This window comes from Drosophila busckii, chromosome X, assembly GCF_011750605.1.
Source record: "Drosophila busckii strain San Diego stock center, stock number 13000-0081.31 chromosome X, ASM1175060v1, whole genome shotgun sequence".
NCBI lineage: Eukaryota > Metazoa > Arthropoda > Insecta > Diptera > Drosophilidae > Drosophila > Drosophila busckii.
The window spans coordinates 21,272,736-21,295,365 of NC_046608.1; the positions used below are offsets into that span (position 1 = coordinate 21,272,736).

The 22,630-nt window shown below is 41.5% G+C and overlaps 4 protein-coding genes across 4 annotated transcripts in view; 3 read left to right on the forward strand and 1 right to left on the reverse strand.

Annotated features, from left to right (window-relative positions):
* The first annotated feature begins 892 nt into the window (after window positions 1-892).
* On the forward strand, window positions 893-3,016 carry LOC108605868 (G2-specific protein kinase nimA). The gene has a single exon (XM_017995681.1). The coding sequence runs from the start codon at window positions 1,008-1,010 to the stop codon at window positions 2,964-2,966; it is 1,959 nt and encodes a 652-aa protein (XP_017851170.1). The 5' UTR covers window positions 893-1,007; the 3' UTR covers window positions 2,967-3,016.
* Window positions 3,017-3,291: 275 nt separating this feature from the next.
* LOC108605084 lies at window positions 3,292-5,197 on the forward strand. The gene is made up of 2 exons (XM_017994651.1): window positions 3,292-4,720; window positions 4,776-5,197. Exons 1-2 carry the CDS (start codon window positions 3,292-3,294, stop codon window positions 5,195-5,197), a joined length of 1,851 nt encoding a protein of 616 aa, XP_017850140.1.
* An 89-nt stretch (window positions 5,198-5,286) lies between these two features.
* On the reverse strand, window positions 5,287-7,850 carry LOC108605884 (dystrotelin). Its single transcript, XM_017995696.1, has 7 exons — window positions 7,542-7,850; window positions 7,249-7,480; window positions 6,370-7,196; window positions 6,237-6,312; window positions 6,062-6,179; window positions 5,869-6,001; window positions 5,287-5,810 (listed from the first exon to the last, which is right to left on the reverse strand). The coding sequence occupies exons 1-7, from the start codon at window positions 7,783-7,785 to the stop codon at window positions 5,437-5,439; spliced, it is 2,004 nt and encodes a 667-aa protein (XP_017851185.1). The 5' UTR covers window positions 7,786-7,850; the 3' UTR covers window positions 5,287-5,436.
* A 7,495-nt stretch (window positions 7,851-15,345) lies between these two features.
* Window positions 15,346-22,630, forward strand: part of LOC108605577 (tyramine beta-hydroxylase) — a 29,222-nt gene continuing 21,937 nt past the window's right edge. The window contains exons 1-2 of the mRNA XM_017995347.2: window positions 15,346-15,548; window positions 17,976-18,225. Of these exons, the coding sequence (XP_017850836.1) occupies window positions 17,997-18,225 (229 nt within the window). The 5' untranslated portion in view covers window positions 15,346-15,548; window positions 17,976-17,996. The remainder of the gene's footprint in view (window positions 15,549-17,975; window positions 18,226-22,630) is intronic.

Genomic DNA, 22,630 nt, shown 5'->3' on the forward strand with positions numbered 1-22,630 from the left:
TAGCTTGATTTATTTACGAAGGATTGCGTACACGAAAACCATAAAACCATCAACACGGGCCAATGGATAAGCCCAAAGATAACTCGTTTGCGTGGTGCTCTCTTCTACCTGAGCACAACAACACCAACGCACATTGATTAACTGTTTTTGTTTTTTGCAACACCGGTTAGAGCGAGATGGCCTTAGGCGAGAACAGAGTCAATCCCAAAGAGCGAAGCTTGCGCTAAAGAGAGAGAGAAAGCAAGAGCGCGAAGCTTTTGACTAGTAACAGTGCATGTTTAGTTGAATAAACTAAAATGCATAGAATAACACACGCATCTGCGTAGATGGGGAACAAGAGCTCGTAATTCTGCTTTTGTAACATAATCCGCTTGCGCGACATAAGCGCACAAATTGAAATGCCAATGTAACAAAACTAATTTATTTTTATGGTCAGTGCGGCAACAAGGGTGAACACACACACATACAGACAGACAGACGGACACACAATAGTTTAAATTGCAGGCGTGCCAGCACCAAAGGACGTTTTTGTCCAACGGTTCTTATTTTGTATACAGGCGTTGTTGAGCCTGCGCGCAGCGTGCAAGATTTGCAAAGTGCGTCGGCGTCGCAGTCAATACCCCAAAACATACACACACACACACACACACGGGCGCGCACACGCACACACACATTTATATAAGAGAGGGAATATTCTGGGAACGAAACAAGATATGAATAGCTAGTGCTGCGCAGCGCTGTGATTTCTACCAAGTCACTGTGACTGCATTGCTATTGTAATTCAATGCTCACTGTTACTTGTATGTGTGTTCACAGTCACTGTGACTCTGCGCGCACCACTGTCGAGCACAAGTGCTTGTGCCCGCTCTGCTTGTTGTTTTCGCAGGTAGAGATTGGAAAAGAGATGTTGTGGCTAAAATTCTCAGTCAGTTTTTGGCATTCAAAGCAAACAGAACACAAGTGGCGAGGCAACAACAGCAAGTTAAAGAGTTGAAAATTTGGCAAAGATGAGCGTTGAAAGGCACAGCGAGGAGTTTGCAAACAAAACGCTGCAGGACTATGAAGTGCTCTCCGTTATGGGCAATGGTGCCTTTGGCACCTGTTACAAAGTGCGTGACAAGAGCACTGGCCAGCTGTACGCCTGGAAGGGCATGAACTATGATGAACTGGATGAGGCCAAGTGTGAGTCGCTCATCTCGGAGATAAGCGTGCTGCGTCAGCTGCAGCATCCCAACATAGTGCAATACTATCATCATTTAATCAACCGCGAGGCCAAGTCCATTTATATCGTTATGGAGTGCTGCGCCGGTGGCGACTTGGCGCAGCTTATACAACGAGCACGCCGGCAGCATCAACGCTTCGAGGAGTCCTACATTTGGCGTGTGCTCTTCCAGCTTTGTCGTGCGCTCCAGGTGTGCCACAATAAAATAACCGCCGGCACCATTTTGCATCGCGACATCAAGCCGGCGAATATATTTCTGGATGCCAGTGGCAATGTTAAGCTGGGCGACTTTGGCTTGGCGCGCCTGCTGCGTCGTGATCAAAGCTTTGCCGCTTCCTTCGTGGGCACGCCGCACTATATGAGTCCCGAGCTGGTCAAGGGCGGTCAGTATGATCGCAAGAGCGACGTCTGGGCCTTGGGCTGTCTGGTCTACGAGCTGTGCGCATTGCGTCCGCCGTTTCGTGGTCGCGTTTTTCAGCAGCTGTCGGATAACATTGCTCAAGGTGAATTTAGCAGCATTCCCAGCGTTTATGGCAGTGATCTACAGTCGATAATTGGCTTTATGCTGGCCGTCTCACATGAGCAGCGTCCCGGCATTGAGATCATTAACAGACATCCGCTGCTGGTGCGCAATATAAGCCAACTCGATGGGGAATTTCCACGCCTGATTGCAGCCACTGAAGAGTTCTATGTGGCTGGCGTTAGTCAATTGTTTCCCGAGCCGACAACGCCTGGCCACTGCAGCACCATTTGCTCGGAACAGCGCAGCATAAGCGGAGTCTTCACGCCAGACTTGCGCAGCGAGCTTTTCTACTCGACCAGGCGTCGTTTGCAGCGGCAGCGCTCCGATCCGGCGCTTTATGAGAGCATACGACGGGAACAGCAAAGTCCGCGCCGCCTTACAGAGCACATATTCAATGATGCACTGCAGCAACGCTTGCATGCAATACGCGCGCAGGAATCGCTGCTGCAGCAGCGCGCTGATGAATTGCAGGTGGCGGAGCAACGTGTCAAGGCATTGGAGCGTCAGCTGTTGCAAAAGCTGCAGCAAGCAGAGCAGGCGCAAGCTCCACGTCCGTGTCAATGCCGCGTGCCGCCGCTGCCAGCGCGAAAACCACAATCTCGCCATGACGATACCTACTGCAGCATTGAACTGAATGAAACGGCGCCCACAGTGGCGAAGCTGAATCTAGCTGCGCTGCCGGCGCCAAAGCAACTGCATCACAACATCAATAGCCAGACGCTGCGTAAGGTAACGTTCCAGTCACCGCCGCCAAAGCCTGCAGCGGTGCCCATGCAAATAAGCGTTAGTAGCAATGAATCTGCCGATAGTCAAGCTTCCAATACGCGACGTAAATCGATTTTATCACTCTTTGGTCTAAGTCGTGCTCCCAAGGCAGTCAACAAGACGTCAGTAGCAGCAGCACCGCAACAACAGCAGCAGCCGCAGAAGCAAACAGAGCGCCGTATTCCCTTGGCCATCAAACAGCCGTCGCAGCAGTTGCAGCCATCCCAATCGCTCACCAACATGTGGACGAAGGAGCAGAAGCGAGCAGCTTTTGATATGCTGGCTGCCATGAATGCGGCGGAGAAGGATGCAGCCAGCGTTGCGCCTGCGCGCCGTCAACAGTTGCGTCAATCTGTGCGGGAGCGCAACTCCAGCTTGCAGCGCAGTCGCATGCGACGTTCGCTTGTGCTTGTGCCGCCCCAGCAAAAGTTGTCACGCGAGCAAATGTTAATCTAAGTTGTATGCCCTGTGATGTGGAATAGGTTCCATATTTTTTTTCTTTTTTTTTTTTACTATAACTATAATTGACTGTTCCTACTATTGTAACTATGCTTAAGCAAATTGATTTATCAATATATGCGCCCTGTGCAATTTTCATATAAGATGGACTGTTAAATTCAAATATGCAAGCAGTAGTGTTGGGCAGCGACATAGTCAAGTGTGCTAAACTGTCGCTTAAGATCTAGATCGATATCGATACTTCGATAAGTGCGCTTTGAGCGGCACTTTGTTTTGATATAAGAAAATAATTAATTTGCTTACATTTATACTTACGCGTACTATGCTAGCCAGCATTGAGGAGGATGTGCCGGAATTCCTTCAAGAGCGCAGCCAAGTTGCCTTTTGCAGTCAGTTGCATGTGAAGAGGAATAAATCCAGCCTGGTGCTGGCGCGCAATCTGAAATTCTACGAGTTTCGCCAAAAGCAGCTTGTACATCATTTGGACTTGAGCCAGACGGCACTACAGAGATATGCCGATGAGCTGCAGCAGTATAATGGTCCAGTCAGCAGCTTTCTTATGCGCGGCGATGTGGCTGACACCAGCACTGATGCCACAAATTGCAGCATGTTGCATGATACAGAGCTGCCGCTGAGCATAGGCAAATACATATGGCTGGGTGAGCATATCTATGTGCTACTGCGCTGCTGGCAAACATTGCTGGTGTTACGTCGTCCCAAGGAGCAGGCAGCACAGTTTACGCTGATTGCCGAGCATGAGCAGCTGGCGGACTATAGACTGGTTAGAGGCCCAATCAAATATCAGGCCTATGTAGAGCTGAGCTTCAGCAATGGTCAGCGACAACGCACGAATTTCCAAACTGCAGACAGCGCCGTCGTGCCAGCGCCCACGACGGGCAGCCAAGTGGGCTTCAAGCGTTTAATGCAGCGTGTGCATAGCGCACGCGCCGAGTTGCACGTACAACGCGCGCAAACGCAACAGGATTTTGTGCGCGTGCAGCAGCTGCAGGCATACGATGCGCCAGCCAAGCGCTCGCTGCTGCTGGAGGAGAAGCAGCTGTTGCGCCGCTATGGCGATGTATGGACGCGCATATGCGGCGAAGCTTTAATACTGGGCACTGTTCTCTGCAACAGCGCCGGCAGCAGTCGACTCACCATGTTGCATGACATAAGGCCACTGCTACAGCTGCCCAATGGCGTGGATGGTGGCCTCAACTATACACATTGCTTGTATGAGCTGCCATTGCAGGCGTCTGGTCAGCCGCCAGAGGATTATGCAGAGCTGGCACAGTTCTGGGCCTGTCAGCAACAGCGCAGCAGCAGCCTCAACTGGCGCAAACTCAGCTGTGCTATGAAATTGCCACCCGAACGCAGCGCTGTGCTGCTGCTGCGTCTGCCGCTGCACGCGCTGCTGGACTGCGCGCAGTTGCAGCTTTTCGCTCTGTACGAGCTACGCGATGCACAGTGCACGCGTCAGCTGCAGCTGCAATTGGCCAGCATTAATATTGAGCAACTGCTGGCATCACAGGAGCAGCATGTGCCCAGCTTTGCAGCGCAGACATTGCATCAGGACTTTCTGGCCATTACACATGCCTCAGCGCATTGCGTGCTGCGCTTGCAGTTTGAGTCAACGGAGCAGCAGTCGCTGTTTGAGCAGCTATTGGCCAAGTGGGGCTTTGAGTGCAGCGCTGTGCCGCAGCTGCAACAGCTGGAGCAGCATGAGCAGCAGCAGCAGCGCGAGAGCAAGCAATGTAAGCACTGAAATACTTTACTGTCCGCTTGTCTCACTTTTATATTTTATTTTAGCGCTGCAGCCGCTCGATGACACTTGCCTGGAGCGTGAGTTTCAATTTGGCAACAGCACTTGCAGCAGCGAAAGCGAGAGCGTACGCCCGACCAGTCAGCAGCTCTTTTATCATAAACAGTCGCTCTTGCTATTGCTGCACACAGATCCGGCAGAGCAGTGGGAATTCTATGCGCCCAATGAGCTGCAGTTGTGTTTGTTGCTCCGACGCTGTCTACGCGAATTGCTGCAACTGCGCTGCAATTTAAGCTTGTTGCAGCTGCAAGAGCAGCCCCAGCTGAGCTCACCGGCAAATGCAGCTTTGTTGCTGGAGTCTGCGCTGCGTGCGGAATTGTTGGCCAAGTCTCAGCAGGCGCACAATTGCCAAGAACTGGAGCTAGCCAGCGATCTGCTTATAGCTGCAATAAACAAACATCACAATTAGCATAAAATGTAAAAAACAATTTTAGTATTTAGTTTAGTTAGCATGCATGTTTATTGTTAAACAAAAAAAAAATTAATATGTTTGCATGTATACAAATTTGCTGTTTATCATGCATCCTAGTCAGGTATATACTTAGCATTATATATGTCAACATAGGACGGAGTATTCAGTTGCACAAACGTACGTACGTAAAATTATTTATATTGTTAAAGCATTGTCATTGTTATTGTTTTCTGTTTTTAGTGCTGCGAGGTTCGGTTGCTGCCAACACTGCGGCGTTGCTGCTCCTCGCTTTTGATAATGTTGTCGAGCACGTTTTCCAAATGCTGCGTGGCTGCCGATAGTTCGGCATTGTCGCTATACGAGTCTTCAACAATTTCCTTAACCTTATGCAGCAGCAGTTTGAAGTTAACCATTTCCGTATCGCGCATTTCCACTTGCATGGACTGCTCCAGCAGCGCAGCAAGCGGCAAGGATGACGGTTGCGTTTGCAACGGCGTTTGCGCTTGCAGCAAGCTGGAGCGACGCTGATCAAACCAAAGGCTTATGTCGCTTAGCGAATAATCCGATTTGTTGGCCTCCAAATAACTACGATTCAGCTCAGCGCCATTAACTGTGTATACAAAAAGTTATATATAAGTTTGCTATGCAATTTTGTTGCTATTACGCACTCGAATGTGTTAGATTGGCGCCCACAGGTGCATACATATCATAGGCCAGCTGCGCAGTGGGCGTGGCCAGGCGCTGTGGTGTGCTGGCATTCAGAAAAGTGGAGCTGCCCAAGGGCAACGATGTGGAAGCGCGCTGCAAGAATGTAAGTTATGAATATATAAGCATGTTGTTTATAATTATATAAAGCTTTACCGATAGCTGACGCATATCTTCAATAATTTGCAAGAGGAAGCGCTGATGCGCGCTCAAGAACTCGGAGATTTGTGCGCTTGATGTTGTAGACAACAATTGCAGCTGTGTTTCCAGCTTGCTGTAATGGAAGGTATTAATTTAAGGGCTTGAGTTATGGCTAAGAGCTGAAGCTTACGCATTTTGTTGCAGCAGACGATCTATAATGGACTGCAGCCGCTCTGAGGCGTTGCTAGCGACGCCTGTTAATGAACCTGAGAAAGCGAGAGCATGTTAGAGATCGCATCAAGCGAGCTGCAGCAGCTACTTACATAACTCCTGCTGCTGCTGTTGTTGCAACACTTTTGTTGCCTGCTGTGGCGTCTTGAGTCGCAGCGTTGAATTATTGCGTATGCTGCGCGTTTCGGCTGGTATGGCAGCCAGTTCAGTGACATTATTGCTTTGACCCACAGCTGTGCTGCTCTCCTGTGCATTGCAAAAGCCACGACGCTCCTCCTCTTCGGCTTCGGCGCGCTGAGTCTTCTGCGCATACGCCCACCAGCCGCAGAGACGCGCCAAATAGTGTGTCCAGCGCTTGGGCACTGGCAGATCCTCGACAAATACCTCGCACATGCGATGTGTAGGCTCATGCTTGCCACTGACGGGCACCGCAGCGGCAAAGCAGGGCAGGCACAGTGAAACATCGCGACACAGCTGACACTTGAAGCGTATGCCAATGATGTGCTCCATGCGGCAGCCAGCACACTGATTGCTATGTATCAAATGCTCTGTATCCTCAATGCGTTTGATCAGCGCCAACAGATTGGCATAGATAAGAAAACGTGTTTGCGTTTGCGTCCACAGCTGATGGAACTGTTGCTCGTTGAGGCCGGCGCTGCCATGATGACAGCGTGCAAAGCATTGCTCCATCATCACCTGTACATTATGCACACCATAGGCTTTGCTCTCGCCTAGGAAGCTAAGCAGCTTGCTTAGCGTGTGCAACAGTTGCTCAAAGGCATAACGTGAGACGCACTGGGATTTGGCATCGACCAGCAGATTATAAAAGTCGCTCACCATCAGCTCGCTGCTGTAAAGCTTGCAGAGCAACAGAAACGTAACGCGTATCTCTAGTAAGGAAATGGAATGACGGCGTTGGCTGCAAAACAAATGTAAGTATAACATGTAAATGGTTTAGCTTTAATGCTTACGGATCAAATACATTCCAAAAGAAATTGGCCAGCAGCGTTGTTGCTGTTTCCAGCTGATAGCTGGAGTTCTTGCTAAAGTGTCCCAGCTTCTCGCAGGCGAAATATATATCATGCAGCAGTGAGGTTAACTGGAATGGCGGCACCATCAGATTCAGATTACAATTTCCACTGCTATGCGGCATGCCATGGCGTTCCAATATGGCCAGCACTAGTTTATAGTGCATTTTGCTAGCTGTACATGTATGCAGGGTAAGTGTTATAACTGTTAATACTATAAATTTACGGCTACTTACTGTGAAATAGTTTTTGCAATGCTACAAATTTACTTGCACAACGATATACGGTATATTTATAATTGGCATAGTCTGTTTGCAAGTGTGCCATGATGTTTGTTAATTTTGCTCCCACTTGTTGCTGCGGCGGCGGCGGTGGCGGCACTTGTTGCTTCTTTTCGTTTTGTTGTCCTTTGTTGTTTGCCAAGGCTGCGACGGCTGCAGCGCTATTGCGCATTGTTGCTATTTCAGCAGTTTGTAGCATGTTCGCTCAATAGTTTATTGATTTATATAGTTTAAATGTATTTGATGCAAGTGCAAACTGTTGCTGCGTCGATTTTCTTACTTTTTTGCGTTTTACACGACGTTCGTTAGCGCAAAAGTCAAATTTGAAGTGATTAAGTGGCAACGCTGTTGCGCTTGCGCCCAAACAACACTATAGAGTTGCCAGTGCGATCAATTTGACGGTTGGCATTTAAATTTTGCTCAGCTTAGCTAATAAGTTTAGTATTTTAAATCAAAAATATAGCTATGGCTTGGAGCTGTTTAGTTTAAAAGAAAAATGGCATTTGAAAAGCTAAAAGCTATTGCTAAATCTTTTTGAAGACATTGTATTAATAAGTTAAGACTATCGATATACATAGCATGCTGTCGATTGATAAGTGTTGTCGGTCTGATCGATTTGACGGTTTAAATTTAAAATTTATGCCTTTATTAATAGCGACACATGCAATGTGTAATTTATTAAGCTAACTAATAGCCATTGGCTTAATTAAAATGTACAATTAGCTGAAATGCATTATGCCATAAACAATATGAGCTGCAAATTGAGTAGATAACAAATGTTAGTAGGTCATGCTAGCTAGCTAAACCATGCCTCATTGCCTATTCCTATTTCATTTTCACTTTACCTGCGCGGAATGTCACAACAAGATGACACACATGTCATGCAAACACCCACGCACACACACACACATGCACACATAAGTGCATGCATATGTGTGTGTGCGTGGGTGTAAAGCATTTGCATTTGCTGCCACGGCTTACAATAGATTGCATAGGTGCTAACAATGTACGACAGTGGGAGGTGGTGGTGGAGCAGATGATGATGATGATACAGAAGAATGAGTAGTAGTGGATGCTTGTTGGCGTCCAACTGCCTGCGCCAGGCAATAATAATTCGCCCAGTGCCAGTCATTGACAATGTCGGTGCCATAATGGCTCTCCATTGGCTGACTGACTGTTGTAGCCTTAGCGCTGTTTGCTGCGAGTTGCACTCACACAGTTGCTAACTCTTGTTCTTGTTGTTGTTGTTGTTGTTGTTGTTGCAACTGCTGCACTGCGTCGTTGGCAATAACGAAATGACAGAGGGAGCGACACCTTCAATTGTCAGCGTCGTCTAAATGAATGAATTAAGTCAGCCATGTGACATAAATGCAATGACCGCCCCAGCAATGGCTATTACTGCTCAGCTACACTGCAAAAAAAAGCGCACATAGAAAATTAAACTGAAAAACTATAAGCTTTGAAAATTTTATAAAATATAAGAAACAGTCGTACACTTTTATAAACAAATAGCCGTGCGTCGACAGTGCGTCTATTCGTCTAACTGTCTGTATGAGCAGCAAGAACTCAGTGACTATAAGAGCTAGAGCTTCCAAATTTTGCATGTATATGCTTCTAAGCTTCTAGTCTATGCTTAAGTTGTATTTTTTTGAAATTCTCCCATCCTTCAGTTGGAAAATCGAAAAAATGCCTCATGTTTCTCGACTGATGCTAAGTTTTGGCTTACAAACTATTTAATTTATTCAGTATTCAATCATAGAGCTGGCAGGCTGATTATTAAATTTTCATATTTAATTGCGAAAATATTTTTTGTCAGCACAATTTTTTGATAAGTGCGCTTAAACGTTGACGTCTCAGGACTTCGCAAGCAGCAGCCGCCGCAGTTGCCGCAGCAACGTGCCGGCGTCAGCGGCAACGCCTCACGTTGCACATTTCCCACATTGTTTTGTTGCTGTCATTGCTGACGCCTGCTGCTGCTGCTGTTGTTGTTGTTGCTGCTGCTGCTGCTGCTGCTGCTGTTGTTGTGATTGCGATTACTTATTTGACTGTGCCCAGTGTTGGCTGCACAATGGGCTTGGTTAGTGCGCCGTTGCCAAAGTTATATGGCACACACGTAGCAACAGCCGCCCACGCCCACGCCCACGAGAAGCGAGAACAAGTACAAGCAGAAGAACAACAATGATGATGATGATGATGACGTTGGCGCTTGGCGCCTGGCGCAGGACAATGGCAAATGTCGAAATGCAAATGGCATGTGGACGGACGTGAGCGAATGTGCACACGGTGAGCAAAAATCTTGTACTTAACTCTGGCTGAGCACTTGTCGACTCGGGTTTAACAAACTGCCAGCTGGTTTTGCTCAGTGTATGGACTCCAACGGCCAGCGCGCCAATTAAGCAACAAAAGGACCTGTACTTTGGTTTGGGGCTTGTCCGTCGTTGCTAGCGTCATTGCCTGGCATACTGTGTGCATAAATTTGGAATGGGGCATGGGGCATGGGGCACGGCCCAGGCTTGACGACTCGCCTGCCATTAAAATGAAGCGACGTTGCGAAATGTTTTGATGAAGCCAATGGCTGGTCGCTCGCTCGGTCGGTCGGTCGGTCGCTCCGTCGGCTTGGGTCAGCCCCAAATGCGTTGCAATTCACACAAACGTTTTAAAGTGTGTGTGTGTGTTTTTTTTTTTATTATTTGTTTTACTTTTGCTGCGCATTTTGCAACAATTTTGCCCACAAGATGCTCTAAAGTCAGAAAGTTTATGACATAAACGCCGCCCAGCAGTTTCCCTTGGTGGAAAACATTCAATTTCCCTTTTGCATTTGCATTGTTTAAGAAACAAAACAAGGCAACGACAATAGCTACAAAAGCATTTAGAGGAAAACTTTAAGTTGTGCACAACAAGTGTACAAGAGCACAAAACAAAATGGTTGCCAGTAGTTGCTGCTTCTATGCGTTTTGTTGCTCATTAATGTTAATGGGGCCAACTGTACCTAGAGCAAGCTCCTTGCAATCTAATCACCTCATTAAATGGCAGCCAGTTACTTATTATGTTAACTAAGTGCATTTAAGTTGACTTATAAACATAGTTGCTATAATTTTTAACTTAAATCCAATGCCAAAAACTTTAGCACTATTGTCTTTGTGCTTTTTATTTTTAATGTCGCATACGTATCACTAATTCAGCTGACTTTGAAATGGCTATATAGCAATTTTGTTGCTGCTGTGTGCAGAGCTCAGCAATTTGAGCGTCATTTATTCATGTGAAAATCAAACATTTCAATGTCAACCCAGCAGAGAGAGAGACGTCGCTCGCAGTGACATTTTTCCCATTTCCCATTTACCATTTACCATTTGCCATTTGTGCGGCGAGCGAAAAGCTTTATGGCAATTTGGCATCGATTGCATTGTTGAAATCGATAAGCGATACTTTCTGGCAACGAAAATTGAGAGATATGTATATGTGATTTACAATTAAATGTACAATGGACAAACACAAGCGTTAAAGTCAACATTAATATGCCAGACAATTTCCAGCTTGGCTGAATCCAATTAGTTGTGTGGCCAATGCAAACGCACAAAAGCACACGCATGCAAAAATAAACACACACACATGCATATGTAAAGCGTGTGCAGCGATGAAACAAAAAAAAAAAAACAGCGAAACGAAAAGTTACAGCAACAATAACATGCTGCAGGCAAAGAGCGCGTAAGAGCGAGAACGCCTAGGCTTATGCTCTTAACATTTACCGCTACGATCATAAGAGCGAGCTAACTAAGAGCTAGGCTACAGCGTATTTTTTTCGCCTAGGCTTATGCTCTTAACATTTACCGCTACGATCATAAGAGCGAGCTAACTAAGAGCTAGGCTACAGCGTATTCTTTTTCGCTCTCACACACCAACAAACAGTTATTTTTTGAGTGAGATAATAAACATGCATATCAAGAATCACATCAAATTGCATTTGCAATGCAACTCAATAAATAATTTCATATGCATAATAAAAACACAAATTTTAAAGTCAAATCGTGTTGCTGTTGCTGCTGTACTTTTATTTTTATATTTTTATTGCAAAGTGCTCAGCTGGACAGCAGCTTTAATTAAAAAGTTAGCAACAAAAATGTTAAACTGTTTTGCCTGCAGGCGCTGGGTCCCTAGCTATGGATGTGGATGCCATTGGACGCACACACAGCAGCAAGTGAGAGAGCGAGCGAGCGAGAGAGCGAACAAAACTAAGCAATCAAGTGAGCAGCTAACCAACGTTACTGGCAACCAGTCAATGGAATTTTCTAGTTTTTGTGGTAAGCGTTGCGGTGCGGAGCGGTACGCACAATATTGTTGTTGTTATTGTTGTTGGCTTGAACTTTCTATTAGATTTGCTGGCACAGTTTGGCCTTGCAATTGATTTGATTCGTCGCCTCAACGTACATTAAGGCTACTACCGTATCCGTAAACGTAAACGTAAACGTAAACGTAAACGTAAACGTAGCCGTGTTCGCAGCTCGTGCTCATATTCCGTTGCTAACTTCGATTGACAGCCCGCAGCGTATTCGTTGCCAGTAGTTTTGCTTGCTTAGCTGCGTGGCACGGTTAGCTTAACTAACTGTTATATACTATATATATCTATAACAATTTGCGTCAATTTATTGCATTTTAATGAAGGCTTAGCCCTTGGCACGCATTTCTCACACACTTTTTGCTTAACTGTAACTTTTAGCAAATCATTTTTAACAAAAAAAACTTTATGCTCTTCATATCTCTCAGGTGAATTTTCATAAAAATCCAATGAGTGCGCCCCAGGGAACGCGCGCGCGTAAGCGAAAAAGTTCACACCCACAAAAGTCGCACATAAATTTTTCGTTGCCGTTTGCTGTTCGCCTGTTCCTTGGCTTGCGGTATTTTGTGCTGTCTACAAATTGTTGCATAGTTAGTGGCGCAACTGTTACAAAACTGGCATCATCTTCCATCAGTTTTGTCGCCTGATGTATTTCATGAATTCTTTATCTTTATCTACTTGGGACTGTCAGTTGTCAGGTTGTGAAAGTGAAATGCGACTCGGCTTCGCTCCGTGCACTTTAACCTCAAGGCGAGGCAAGCAACCAAGCAACCCACCCACCCGTACGCCCAGCCACTCAGCTTCAGTTTTAAGCGACTGTAAGTGACTGCAACTGTGTAACTTTATAGCAAACTCAAACTTATTTTACGACTTGAGCGGCAAGAGCAAACGTCAGCAGCTGGCTGGGTAAATGGTCAAAACAATTGTTAACGCAACACTGGCACTGGCAGCAACATATTTGTGGCAGCAACAGCAACGTGCAACGTGCAACAAACTTTGCGCGTCATGCAAAACACGCGAGTTTTTCAAGCGCAAACATAGCATGGATGGCTACATAGATAATCGTGGCGCGTATGGAGGTCACCAGGGACGGCATGTTGCATGCCACTTTGCCACTAGTGACACACACACACACACACACATTGCGTATTAACATAAACACAGATCAATCTACGTATTTAGTTCGTTTGTCTGTGTGTGTGTGTGTGTGTGAAAATTGGTTTAAATAAATTGATGGATGAGCGGCTGGCAGACATTTTGCTGTCGCTGTTCTGTGGTTGCAACTTTTTCACTATTTAGGCTAATATGCGGCCGTAATGAGTACAGTTGCCTCGCCAAAAACTAATTGCGCGCTAAGTTGATCGCTCATCGATTTTTGCTCTGCTGTTGATTTATTGCCGTTACATACTGTATATTGTATATTTATCGCCCACAGCCTACATTAATTAAAATTCTCTCTTTTGTGGCAAGTAACAAAAATTAATTAAATAATAAATTCTTCAATATTAATTATGGCGCCAGCAGACAAAAATATTCATGTTCACTTTACTTTTTACAAATGCAAATAATGCTCTGTACATGTGTGCGCACATTTTTCGACATAACTGTTGTTGTATTTGTTATGCAAAGAATTTTGCAATTGCCAAAGCATGCGAAATTAGTTTGTACATTTGTCTAACAATTTTAATTATAGCTTCCAATGAATTGCAATTTCCGTTTGGTTTAGCTCATTTGAAATATTCTATACAAAATTAGCGTTACTAGTTTATGCACTTTTGTTTATTTATTAAGCGCTATTTAACTAACATTAACTTTCGCTGTTCATATTTTGCGTTGCTGTCAAATTTCCACTATTGAACTACTGTGCGCATTGTTAGGGACATTACTGTCTTAAGCGCAGAGCTCGTAGCAGCGCTGCTTGAGTTTTTTCCCATAGCTTGCAAATAACTGTAAGCAGTTGAGTCAAAGAACGTTCGTTCATATCACTCAGGTCACTTTGAAGTAAGCAATAAATGAGAGCATAAAAAAAGAGAGCAACTGCTGCATAAGCAATTAAAGCCTTTAAATCTACTACGCCACCCAAGAGAGCGCATGTCGAGCCCCCTCAATTTTTTTCTTATCAGCTGCTGTTAAGTGAGCGCACACTCAAACGTTTCAAACGAAAGAGCGCGTGCCTAACGAAAAGAGCTCAGCCACACACTCAAGCGCAGAACGAAAACGAAGAGCGCAGATCAAAGCGAGAACGAAAGCGAGAGCAAAAGCGCGGGCGGCTGTACGCACTTTTGTTTAGTTGAATATTTACTTGTGTGGCTGTGGTTTTGTTTTCGGTGCGCGCAAATAATACTTTCGCGATCTAAATTAATTAAACTTTACTGAAGTGCATACGCAATGCTCAAGTGTTAGAAACAATGCAAATGAATAAACTAACGCTGTGCATATAAGTGAAAGTGAATTAAATAAGATAAAAACAAATACAATTGCTCAACTGTACGTAGCAGCGTGCAAATAAAATTAACTGTAAATGCGCGCAGCTTATGCTTGGCGCTTGAGTAATTAAATAAAGTTAAGCCTATTGCAATTGCAAACAATTGTAATTTAATAAAACTAAAAGTGTGCATAAAATAAAATACAAACCAACGTCTGCATATATATTTAAACATATGTGTAAGTAAATGCTTCTATATGTATGTAAAGCATAGTTGTAATAGCATAGCTGTATATCAGTTTAACTGTTCAAATTTGTTTTGTCTGTACATGAATAATTGCAATGCATTTTTCATCTTTGCGCTTTACCTGACATCAACACACACACACACAGACACCCATGCATGCACACATACATGCACACCTTTGCAGGCGACTGACAATTGGCATGTGAAGCTTGTTGTTTAAATAATATTAAGCATGCTTGTAATTGCCAGAATGATTGTAATTACGCATATAAGCGACAGTTGCAACAAACAGACAGAGACAGAGACAGACAACCATATAGTAGATAGTTAATTGAGCTGTTGAGCAGACTTTACAATTGCTGTTATTTGTAATTGCTGTTGTTCTTGCTATTGTTGTCATTAATGCGAGTGTTGGCACTTTCGCACGCAGCGAGCAGTCAACCAAAATTCAATGCTCTGACGACGTCGACGACCCCCCACCAACGTCTTCTCATTGTGTAAAAGTTTGCTGGTAAACACATTCATAAAGCAAATATGCAGGCAGACACACACACACTCACAGGCGCACACACTTGCACATATGTTAAGCGAGCCTGGCTTTCATACACACGTATTCGCAATTTGCCGAAGCGACAGTTGCCGACGACGTCGACGCGACGTCGCGCGCTGCCTGCACGAAGTCTGAAGCTGTAGCTGCTATAAAAGCCGTTGAAGCAGCGGCTTGCGTTCTGCATTCTTTGTGCGGCTGGCGTTGAGCGCACAGCTCTCTCTCTCTCTCTCTTCATCTCTTATTTTGACTCTCTTGAGAAACGTGTGAAAGTGTTTCGCTTCGAAGTGTTGGCGAGTTTTAGTCAAAGAACTTTTTGAGTGCCGTCGCGTGTTTTCAAAACAAAAAGTAAAAAGCGCGCGTAAAGGCAAAACCAAGCAGTAACCAACTAACGGGTAGCAGCGCTAACGGTAAATGTATATAAAACGGCCAAGTTTAAACAAAAGGCAGCAGCAGCAGCAGTAACAGCGGCTCCAAAAAATAAGAGTCGCGGCTCTGTTTACTTTGCCATTATAAATCCGGCAGAGCGTCGCTTTGTTTGTATTTGTGTTGATGTTGGGAATATTTTTTTTTACCATCTCCAGAGCTGCCTGAGTGTCGCTCACATATTTTTTTTGTTGTTTATTTTTTTTTAGTGTTGCACAAAATAAAAAAGAAATTGCAAACGGAACAGGAAAACGGAAAGTGTTGCATTTCCTGCTGCCTGTGCGGCTGCCTTGTTGCAACTGCCAGAGCCATAGCCACAGCATTTGACTGCAACTAACTTGTTCTCATTGTTGTTGTTGTTGTTGTTATTATTATTATTGTTACTGTCAACTGTTATTCCGACGTAGCTTTGTGTGTAACTCTCGCTGTCTCTCTCTCTATGTCTGTGTGTGTGTGTTTGTCAGACAAATAAATACATTTTGGCATCTTGACGCATAACATAAAATGGCCGCAGGTGTGTACAACAACGACAATATCTTTATCGTCTTTGCATTTGTTATGCCCATAAACAAATTCACACTGCTGACCTTTTTTGCTAAATGGGCATCATAAAAAAATACACACTGCATACCCATACATACTTAGATATTTAATTGATGATTTACTGCACTGTGTGTGCCCCAAAACGATCCGCAACAAAATAAAAATTGTCCTTGCAACACACACACACACTGAGAGAATTTCAATTTCAAGCGCAAGCTTTCACTCATTTAACAAATATAAAATCTATATAGCAGAATATTGCTAAATATTTCATACAAATGTTAGCTTTAAAAATTTGAATTTTAAAGAGTTTTCAATTTGTTTTATTTATTATGAGTATTGCTTAAATGCTCAAAATGAATTCATTATAAACATTGGAATAATAGAGTTTTTTTACTAGATTTCATTTTTTCAATTCGCATTAATTTCATTTAATTTCACATAACCTTTTTATTTTAATGCTACAATAAGTAAATTAAATAATAAAGCGTAAAATTTCAGCAGAGTTGCTCTAATTTATTTATTTACGCACTATAAACTAGACTTCAATTTTATTATAATTATTATATTTTAATAAATTTGTTTAGTCTTTTTTGGAAGTATAATTTTAAAGATATGTAAAAAATTTAAAAAGTAAAAGCAAAAGAATAAAATCTAAAATCTAATGGATTAAACTACAATTTATTTAGTTAGTTATTGTTTAAATACTCTGTGCGCTGCTTTGCATTCTTGTCAAATTGTTGACTTTAATTTTGTTAATCATCTAATATGTTTAGCTAAATGATCATGAAACAGCTCGCTAAGTTGCTCAAATAGTTGCAAAGAATTATTCAACATGACTTAATTTTCACAGTGCTTGAGTTTTCCTTTTGGTTTCATCGTCAGCAGCAGCAGCAGCAGCAGCAGCAGCAGCGGCGGCGGCAGTGATAAAGTTTGGTAAAGACACCGTTTTGGTTACAAGAAAGCAAAAGAAAGAAAATGTATTTGAAGTTCTTGTTAAGCCTGCTGCCACTTAGACTACCCCCCACCTCCCACCTCCCACTAAAACAGTTTGAGCTGATTTGTTGCACACTCACTGAATTTGTCCGTTTTTTTATTGCGTGACATGAGCGTTGCGGTGTGGTGGGGGGGGGGGGGTGGTTGGGGGGTGTTACGCGAAATCTCTGTCACAATTTAGATATCAAAATGGAAATTGCATTCGCACGCAGCCACGAAGAAGAGAGTAAACCAAGAAAGTTCTGTAGCAACTTTTACTTCCAAATTTAAGTACTTTGTAAAGTATTTCGTTTAGCACTGAGTCGAGTCTGAGCTTCAGTCTGGCGCTGAGAGCACAAAAGTTGTCGACGAAACAGCAAAATATGTATGTGGGCAAAATTGCATTTTAATTTGCCACACCCCCAGAGTCCCCAGCTCACGCCCACAACAAACAACTGTGTCTATCATAATTGAGAGACTAAATGAATGTTTGACATAGTTAAGTGTTAATTGGTAGCTGATTAAATTGTTAGCCAGACTAATTGCTGACAATGTGATTGATTTTAATCCAATTGCAGCAGCAGCAACTTGATTGCAACAATTGATGAGCGCTGCCATGATAAATGTACCGTTAAGCCAGTCAAAGTTTTAAATCCATCAGTCAGTTAGACACACAAAAAAGCAGCAGAGCGAGAGAGCGAGAGAGAAAGTCATAAAATTCAGTTGAAACTTTTTAAATAAGTTAACAACACCAAAGCGACCAGCAAGCAAAACAAAATAAAGTCATAAAACGTTAAAGCTTAAATAACATTGCCAATTGGCTCATCAAAATAACAACAACAACAACAATAACAATAATTGCTACAATAATAATTTTTTATTTTTAAATACAGCTAACGATAATTTTGATCGATATGCGTTTATCGCTATTTGGCAACTCACCTAAGCTGCCGCTGCCGCCGCGCTGCTTGCCGCGCAGCAAGCGTCATATGGCGGTTCTCAAGCAGCAGCAGCAGCAGCAGCAGCAACAAACTGCACAGCAGCAACCACAACAAGGCGGCTCATCTGTTCAGCTAATGCCCGTGATCGTTGCTTTGATGCTGCTAACATTGCTAACACGCCCACTCAGCGTCTACTCGAATCGTAAGTAAAAGATTTCAATTGATTATATATTAAGTATACGCACTGTTTAAGAAATTTGCCAGCAAATTTCAATGTGCAGCAGTCGCTTGCGCTACAAATTTTTGATTATTTAATAAATAAAAGTTAAGTATACGCCCTGTACAACAGTCAACGAGGCGTGTTTAAGAAGTTTGCAAGCAAATTTTATTTTTATTTAATATATTAAAATTAAGACAACAGCTAATGAGGCATGCGCCACAAAAATGCACAAAAATTCATTCGTTGGGTAAACAAATTTTGAGCACAACATATTAATTTTATTATTTAATTATATTTTATTTAAAAATTAAGACAACAGCTAACGAGGTATATTTAATGCAAATTCAGCAGCTTTTTTCATATATTGTGCAAATTATTTGAGTTTATTCTACAAAATGATATAGCAAAGTTTTTAAACAATTGATAAACATTTTTTACAACAAAGCTTACAAATATTTAGTTTTATTTTTAACAATTTACTATACATTTTGAATATAGTGTGCATAGTAACTTAATTTCAAATTATTGAAATTAATATTGCTATTAATAGTAAATTCAGCAGCTTGTGCTAAAATGCGAATTCGAATGTTGCAATTGATTTCTAATTAGAATTGTGACTGGGTTGGGTATTGAAAAATTCAAAATTTCAGCACATTTGGCACTGATTTTATTTTGATTTAATAATTCATAAATTTATCTAAATCTAATATTTGTTGCTATATTTGTAAATAGTCAAATCACTGCAGAATATCGAATTCGAAATCAACTAAATTAGCAACAAAATGCACAACAAACTCAGCCAATCCACATTGAAGCTTAAGCATTGTTTATACTTAATAAACTTAATTGCATTAACTTTTATTTGAAATACACTTTGAATGCGTTTAATGCTGTCAAAAGCTGTCAACAAGCAGCGTAAAGTGTTATAAGCTTATGAGCTACGGCAGCGTTGCCACTTATTGAAAAAAACAAACACACACACACACACACAGACAGTTATAAATTTTTGTTTACAAGCATTTACTGCTGCTGCTGCTGCTGCTGCTGTTTGCGCTTACGAAACGGCGCATTGCGTTGTTGGCTGTCTGTGAAAACATAACGCATACGCCTTGTTGTACGCGCTAGTAAAATGCAAAGGCATGCGTATGGCATTAAGTTATCAGAGAGCACAAGGCAAACTTGAGTTAAAAAGAGTTTTCCTTTCGTTTTATCTGTTACTGTGTGTTGATGACACGTCTGTTTGTTTGTCACTCACACACACACACAGACACACACATTGAAAGTAGTGCTTGCTTGCCCAAGAAGACGGTGCATTAAAAATCAATAGCATCCAACAAATTTATTCTTCAATTCTGGCAAAGTGGCCGGGCCATCCAAGGCCAAAACAGAATTTCGTTGGCGCCACACTCGTAGCCAAAAGTATGCAGCTCAGGTAACATTCTGCACAATTTGTTTTGATTGATTTACAATTGTTATGCGCATTTGAATTTTATTGCACATTTAGGTGGCAACAAGTGTGCGCTGATTTTAACTTTTTAAAACAAGAACTTGCGCCATTTGCACAACTTGTGTGCATTGAACTCTCTCGCTCTCTCTCTTTATATATGTGTGTGTGTGTGTGTTGTTTGGCACTTGCCAAGTGTTCGTCAAGTCCATAAAAACTGCTTCATAAACACAATAATAGCCTCTCAAGCAAGTTCAATAAAAAGAAACAAACATACAAAAAATAAAAATCACAACATGCCAATTCGCTCTTTGTTGCTATTTTTATGTGTAGCACTTTAAAATGTGAGGTCAAAGGGTATATTACTAACTAGACGCGTTAGCTGCAAATAAAACACAGTGCAAAAAAAAAATGTCAGCCTACAAAATTTAAAAAAAAAAGTAACAGCAACAAAATATTACACAAAAGTTGCATAAATATAAAAAATAAGCATAAAAAATAGCTACAAATTATTGAGTAAATATTATATGTATATATAGTCTATATATATTACAAATATCTTATGCAATTCAATAGCACACAAAAATAATTTAGTATTATTAATTACAAATAAAATAAAATAAGAAAAGTGCAGACATTTGTTGTATGTTTTGCTAATATATAAATTAATGAAAAACATATTTATGCTAAATAAATGCTAAATATATTTTTCATTAATTTATTTATGCCAAATAAATGCTAAATATATTTTTTCTATATATAAATTGCTATTTTTGGAAAGATTACAAATATTTTACTCAATTGAATAGCACACAAAAATAATTTGGTATAAATAATTACAAAAAAAATAAAATAAAGTGCAGACATAGCATAAATATATTTTTCATTAATTTATATATTAGCAAAGTGGATAACAAAATGCAGACATAGCATAAATTAAATATTTTTGATTAATTTATGCATAAATTTATTATATTTTTGATTAGTTTATATATTAGCAAAGCATAAAACAAATGCATACATAGCATAAATTAAATTAAATAGATTAATTTATTTATATTTGCAAGCTTATGTTACACTTTGGTTAGAAAATTTAAATTTAAGTTAATAACTAAATAGCATAAATTTATTATATTTATAAGCTAAATTTAATTTATTTAATTATTTATAATTGTTCATTATTATTATTATTTATGTATTATGTGATTATTATTATTTATTTATTATTTGATTATTATTTATAGTATTTATTTATATAATTTAATGTGCAATACACGCAAATTTATTTTATTTATTTTTAATTGCAATTTAAAATGAATTCTTTAATTAATTAAAGTAACTGAGGCCTTCATTGATTTTGTATTTAATTCAAGAGCTATAAATAATTTTGCAAATTAAAATGCCGCCGCCGCACCTGCAAACTATTTACAGAATATTTTTACGTTCAGCACGCGCGCACATTTGCTAATTTCTTTGCTTATTCTTAGTTACTTATATATTTCTTATTGTTGCTGTTGTTGTTGTTGTTGTTGCTTTTGTTTTATTGACTTGGGCTTGGGCGTCTGCGTTGTCTGCGATTTTCTTAGCAACGTCGATGGTTCGAGCTTAACTACGGCTTTGTGCTGCCAGCCAACACTTCAACAGATATATGTATATATGTTTGTGTGTGTGTGTGTATAAAATAGTAGTGTATATGTATTGTCTGCCTGCTTAATGGCCGTAGCCATGTTGTGCCAAACAATTCAATTTATTTAATCCACTTGCCGGACATGTTAATATAGCTCGCTCGTTTTCTCTCTCTCTCTCTCACTCTTTCTCTATGTGTGTGTGTGTGTGATAAGGTGAACTATTGGCCAAGGACGCTGCGCAGTCGATTTCCGCCAACTCGACTGCGAGTTCCGTCGGATGCGCATTACGTATTACACCTTTTCCATTGCTTTCGCTTTAAGCTGCCACTTGCCACATGCCACATGTTGTTTGCCACCTGTTTTAACGTCGCTGTCGCTGCTGCTGTGTTTATTTAATTCGCGTAAATTTTTATTAATTTTAATTGAAAGCTTTACGAGCTCGACGCTTGTGCCGCCTTTTGTTGCGCCTTTGTTTATGCTTTAGTTTTTACTCTCGCTCGCTCTTTTCTGTGTGTGTGTGTGTGTGTGTGTGGCACAGCTGCATTTGTTGTTGTTTATATGCAAAGCGCTTAGTACTTTAGTTGCTGCCGCTGCCGTTGCCGCTGCTGCTGCTGCTATTGTTGTTTACAAAGTGTTTTTGTTTGGACTGACGCTAAGCTGGCTCTGGCTCTGGCTCGTCGCAAATCCCGTGCCCCCCACCACGCTAAAGTTCGTTGCCATCCACAGACACACACACACACAGCAGGGCACGACCAACCACCCAACCATATTACATATAAAAAATAAAACTTTCGCTTGTTTATTTAGTCGCTGCAGAGCATTGACAGCTGAGTCTGTTTGACTTGCCATTTGCTCTTGGCCTTTAATTGAACTCTAAGGCCACAACAAACTGTATTGACCCACGAAAATTTAAATAAAACACACACACACACACACATAACTAGTTGAAGCTTGTGCTTAGTTACAGCACAAAAATAAAATTCCAAAAATTATTTTCAAGCTAAAATTTGGCATAAATAAATTGAAAATCTCGTACAGCATTTTTAGCCAAGCTGCAATTTAATTGCAGCTAATTTGTTGTCAAAGAACTTTTTTATTTGTTAAATTTTTTAAATGGCAGCAACTTTGAAGGTTTAAGCACTTAAATAGTTTACACATTTAAAAATACACGTACAAATAAAATTAGCTAAACATATTGAGCGTACAAAATACAAAATTCAATGATTATATATAAGCTTTAATATTTATGCAACTTAATTGCAGCTTATCGGTTGTTAAATTGTTTAAATGGCAGCAACTTTGAAGGTTTAAGCAA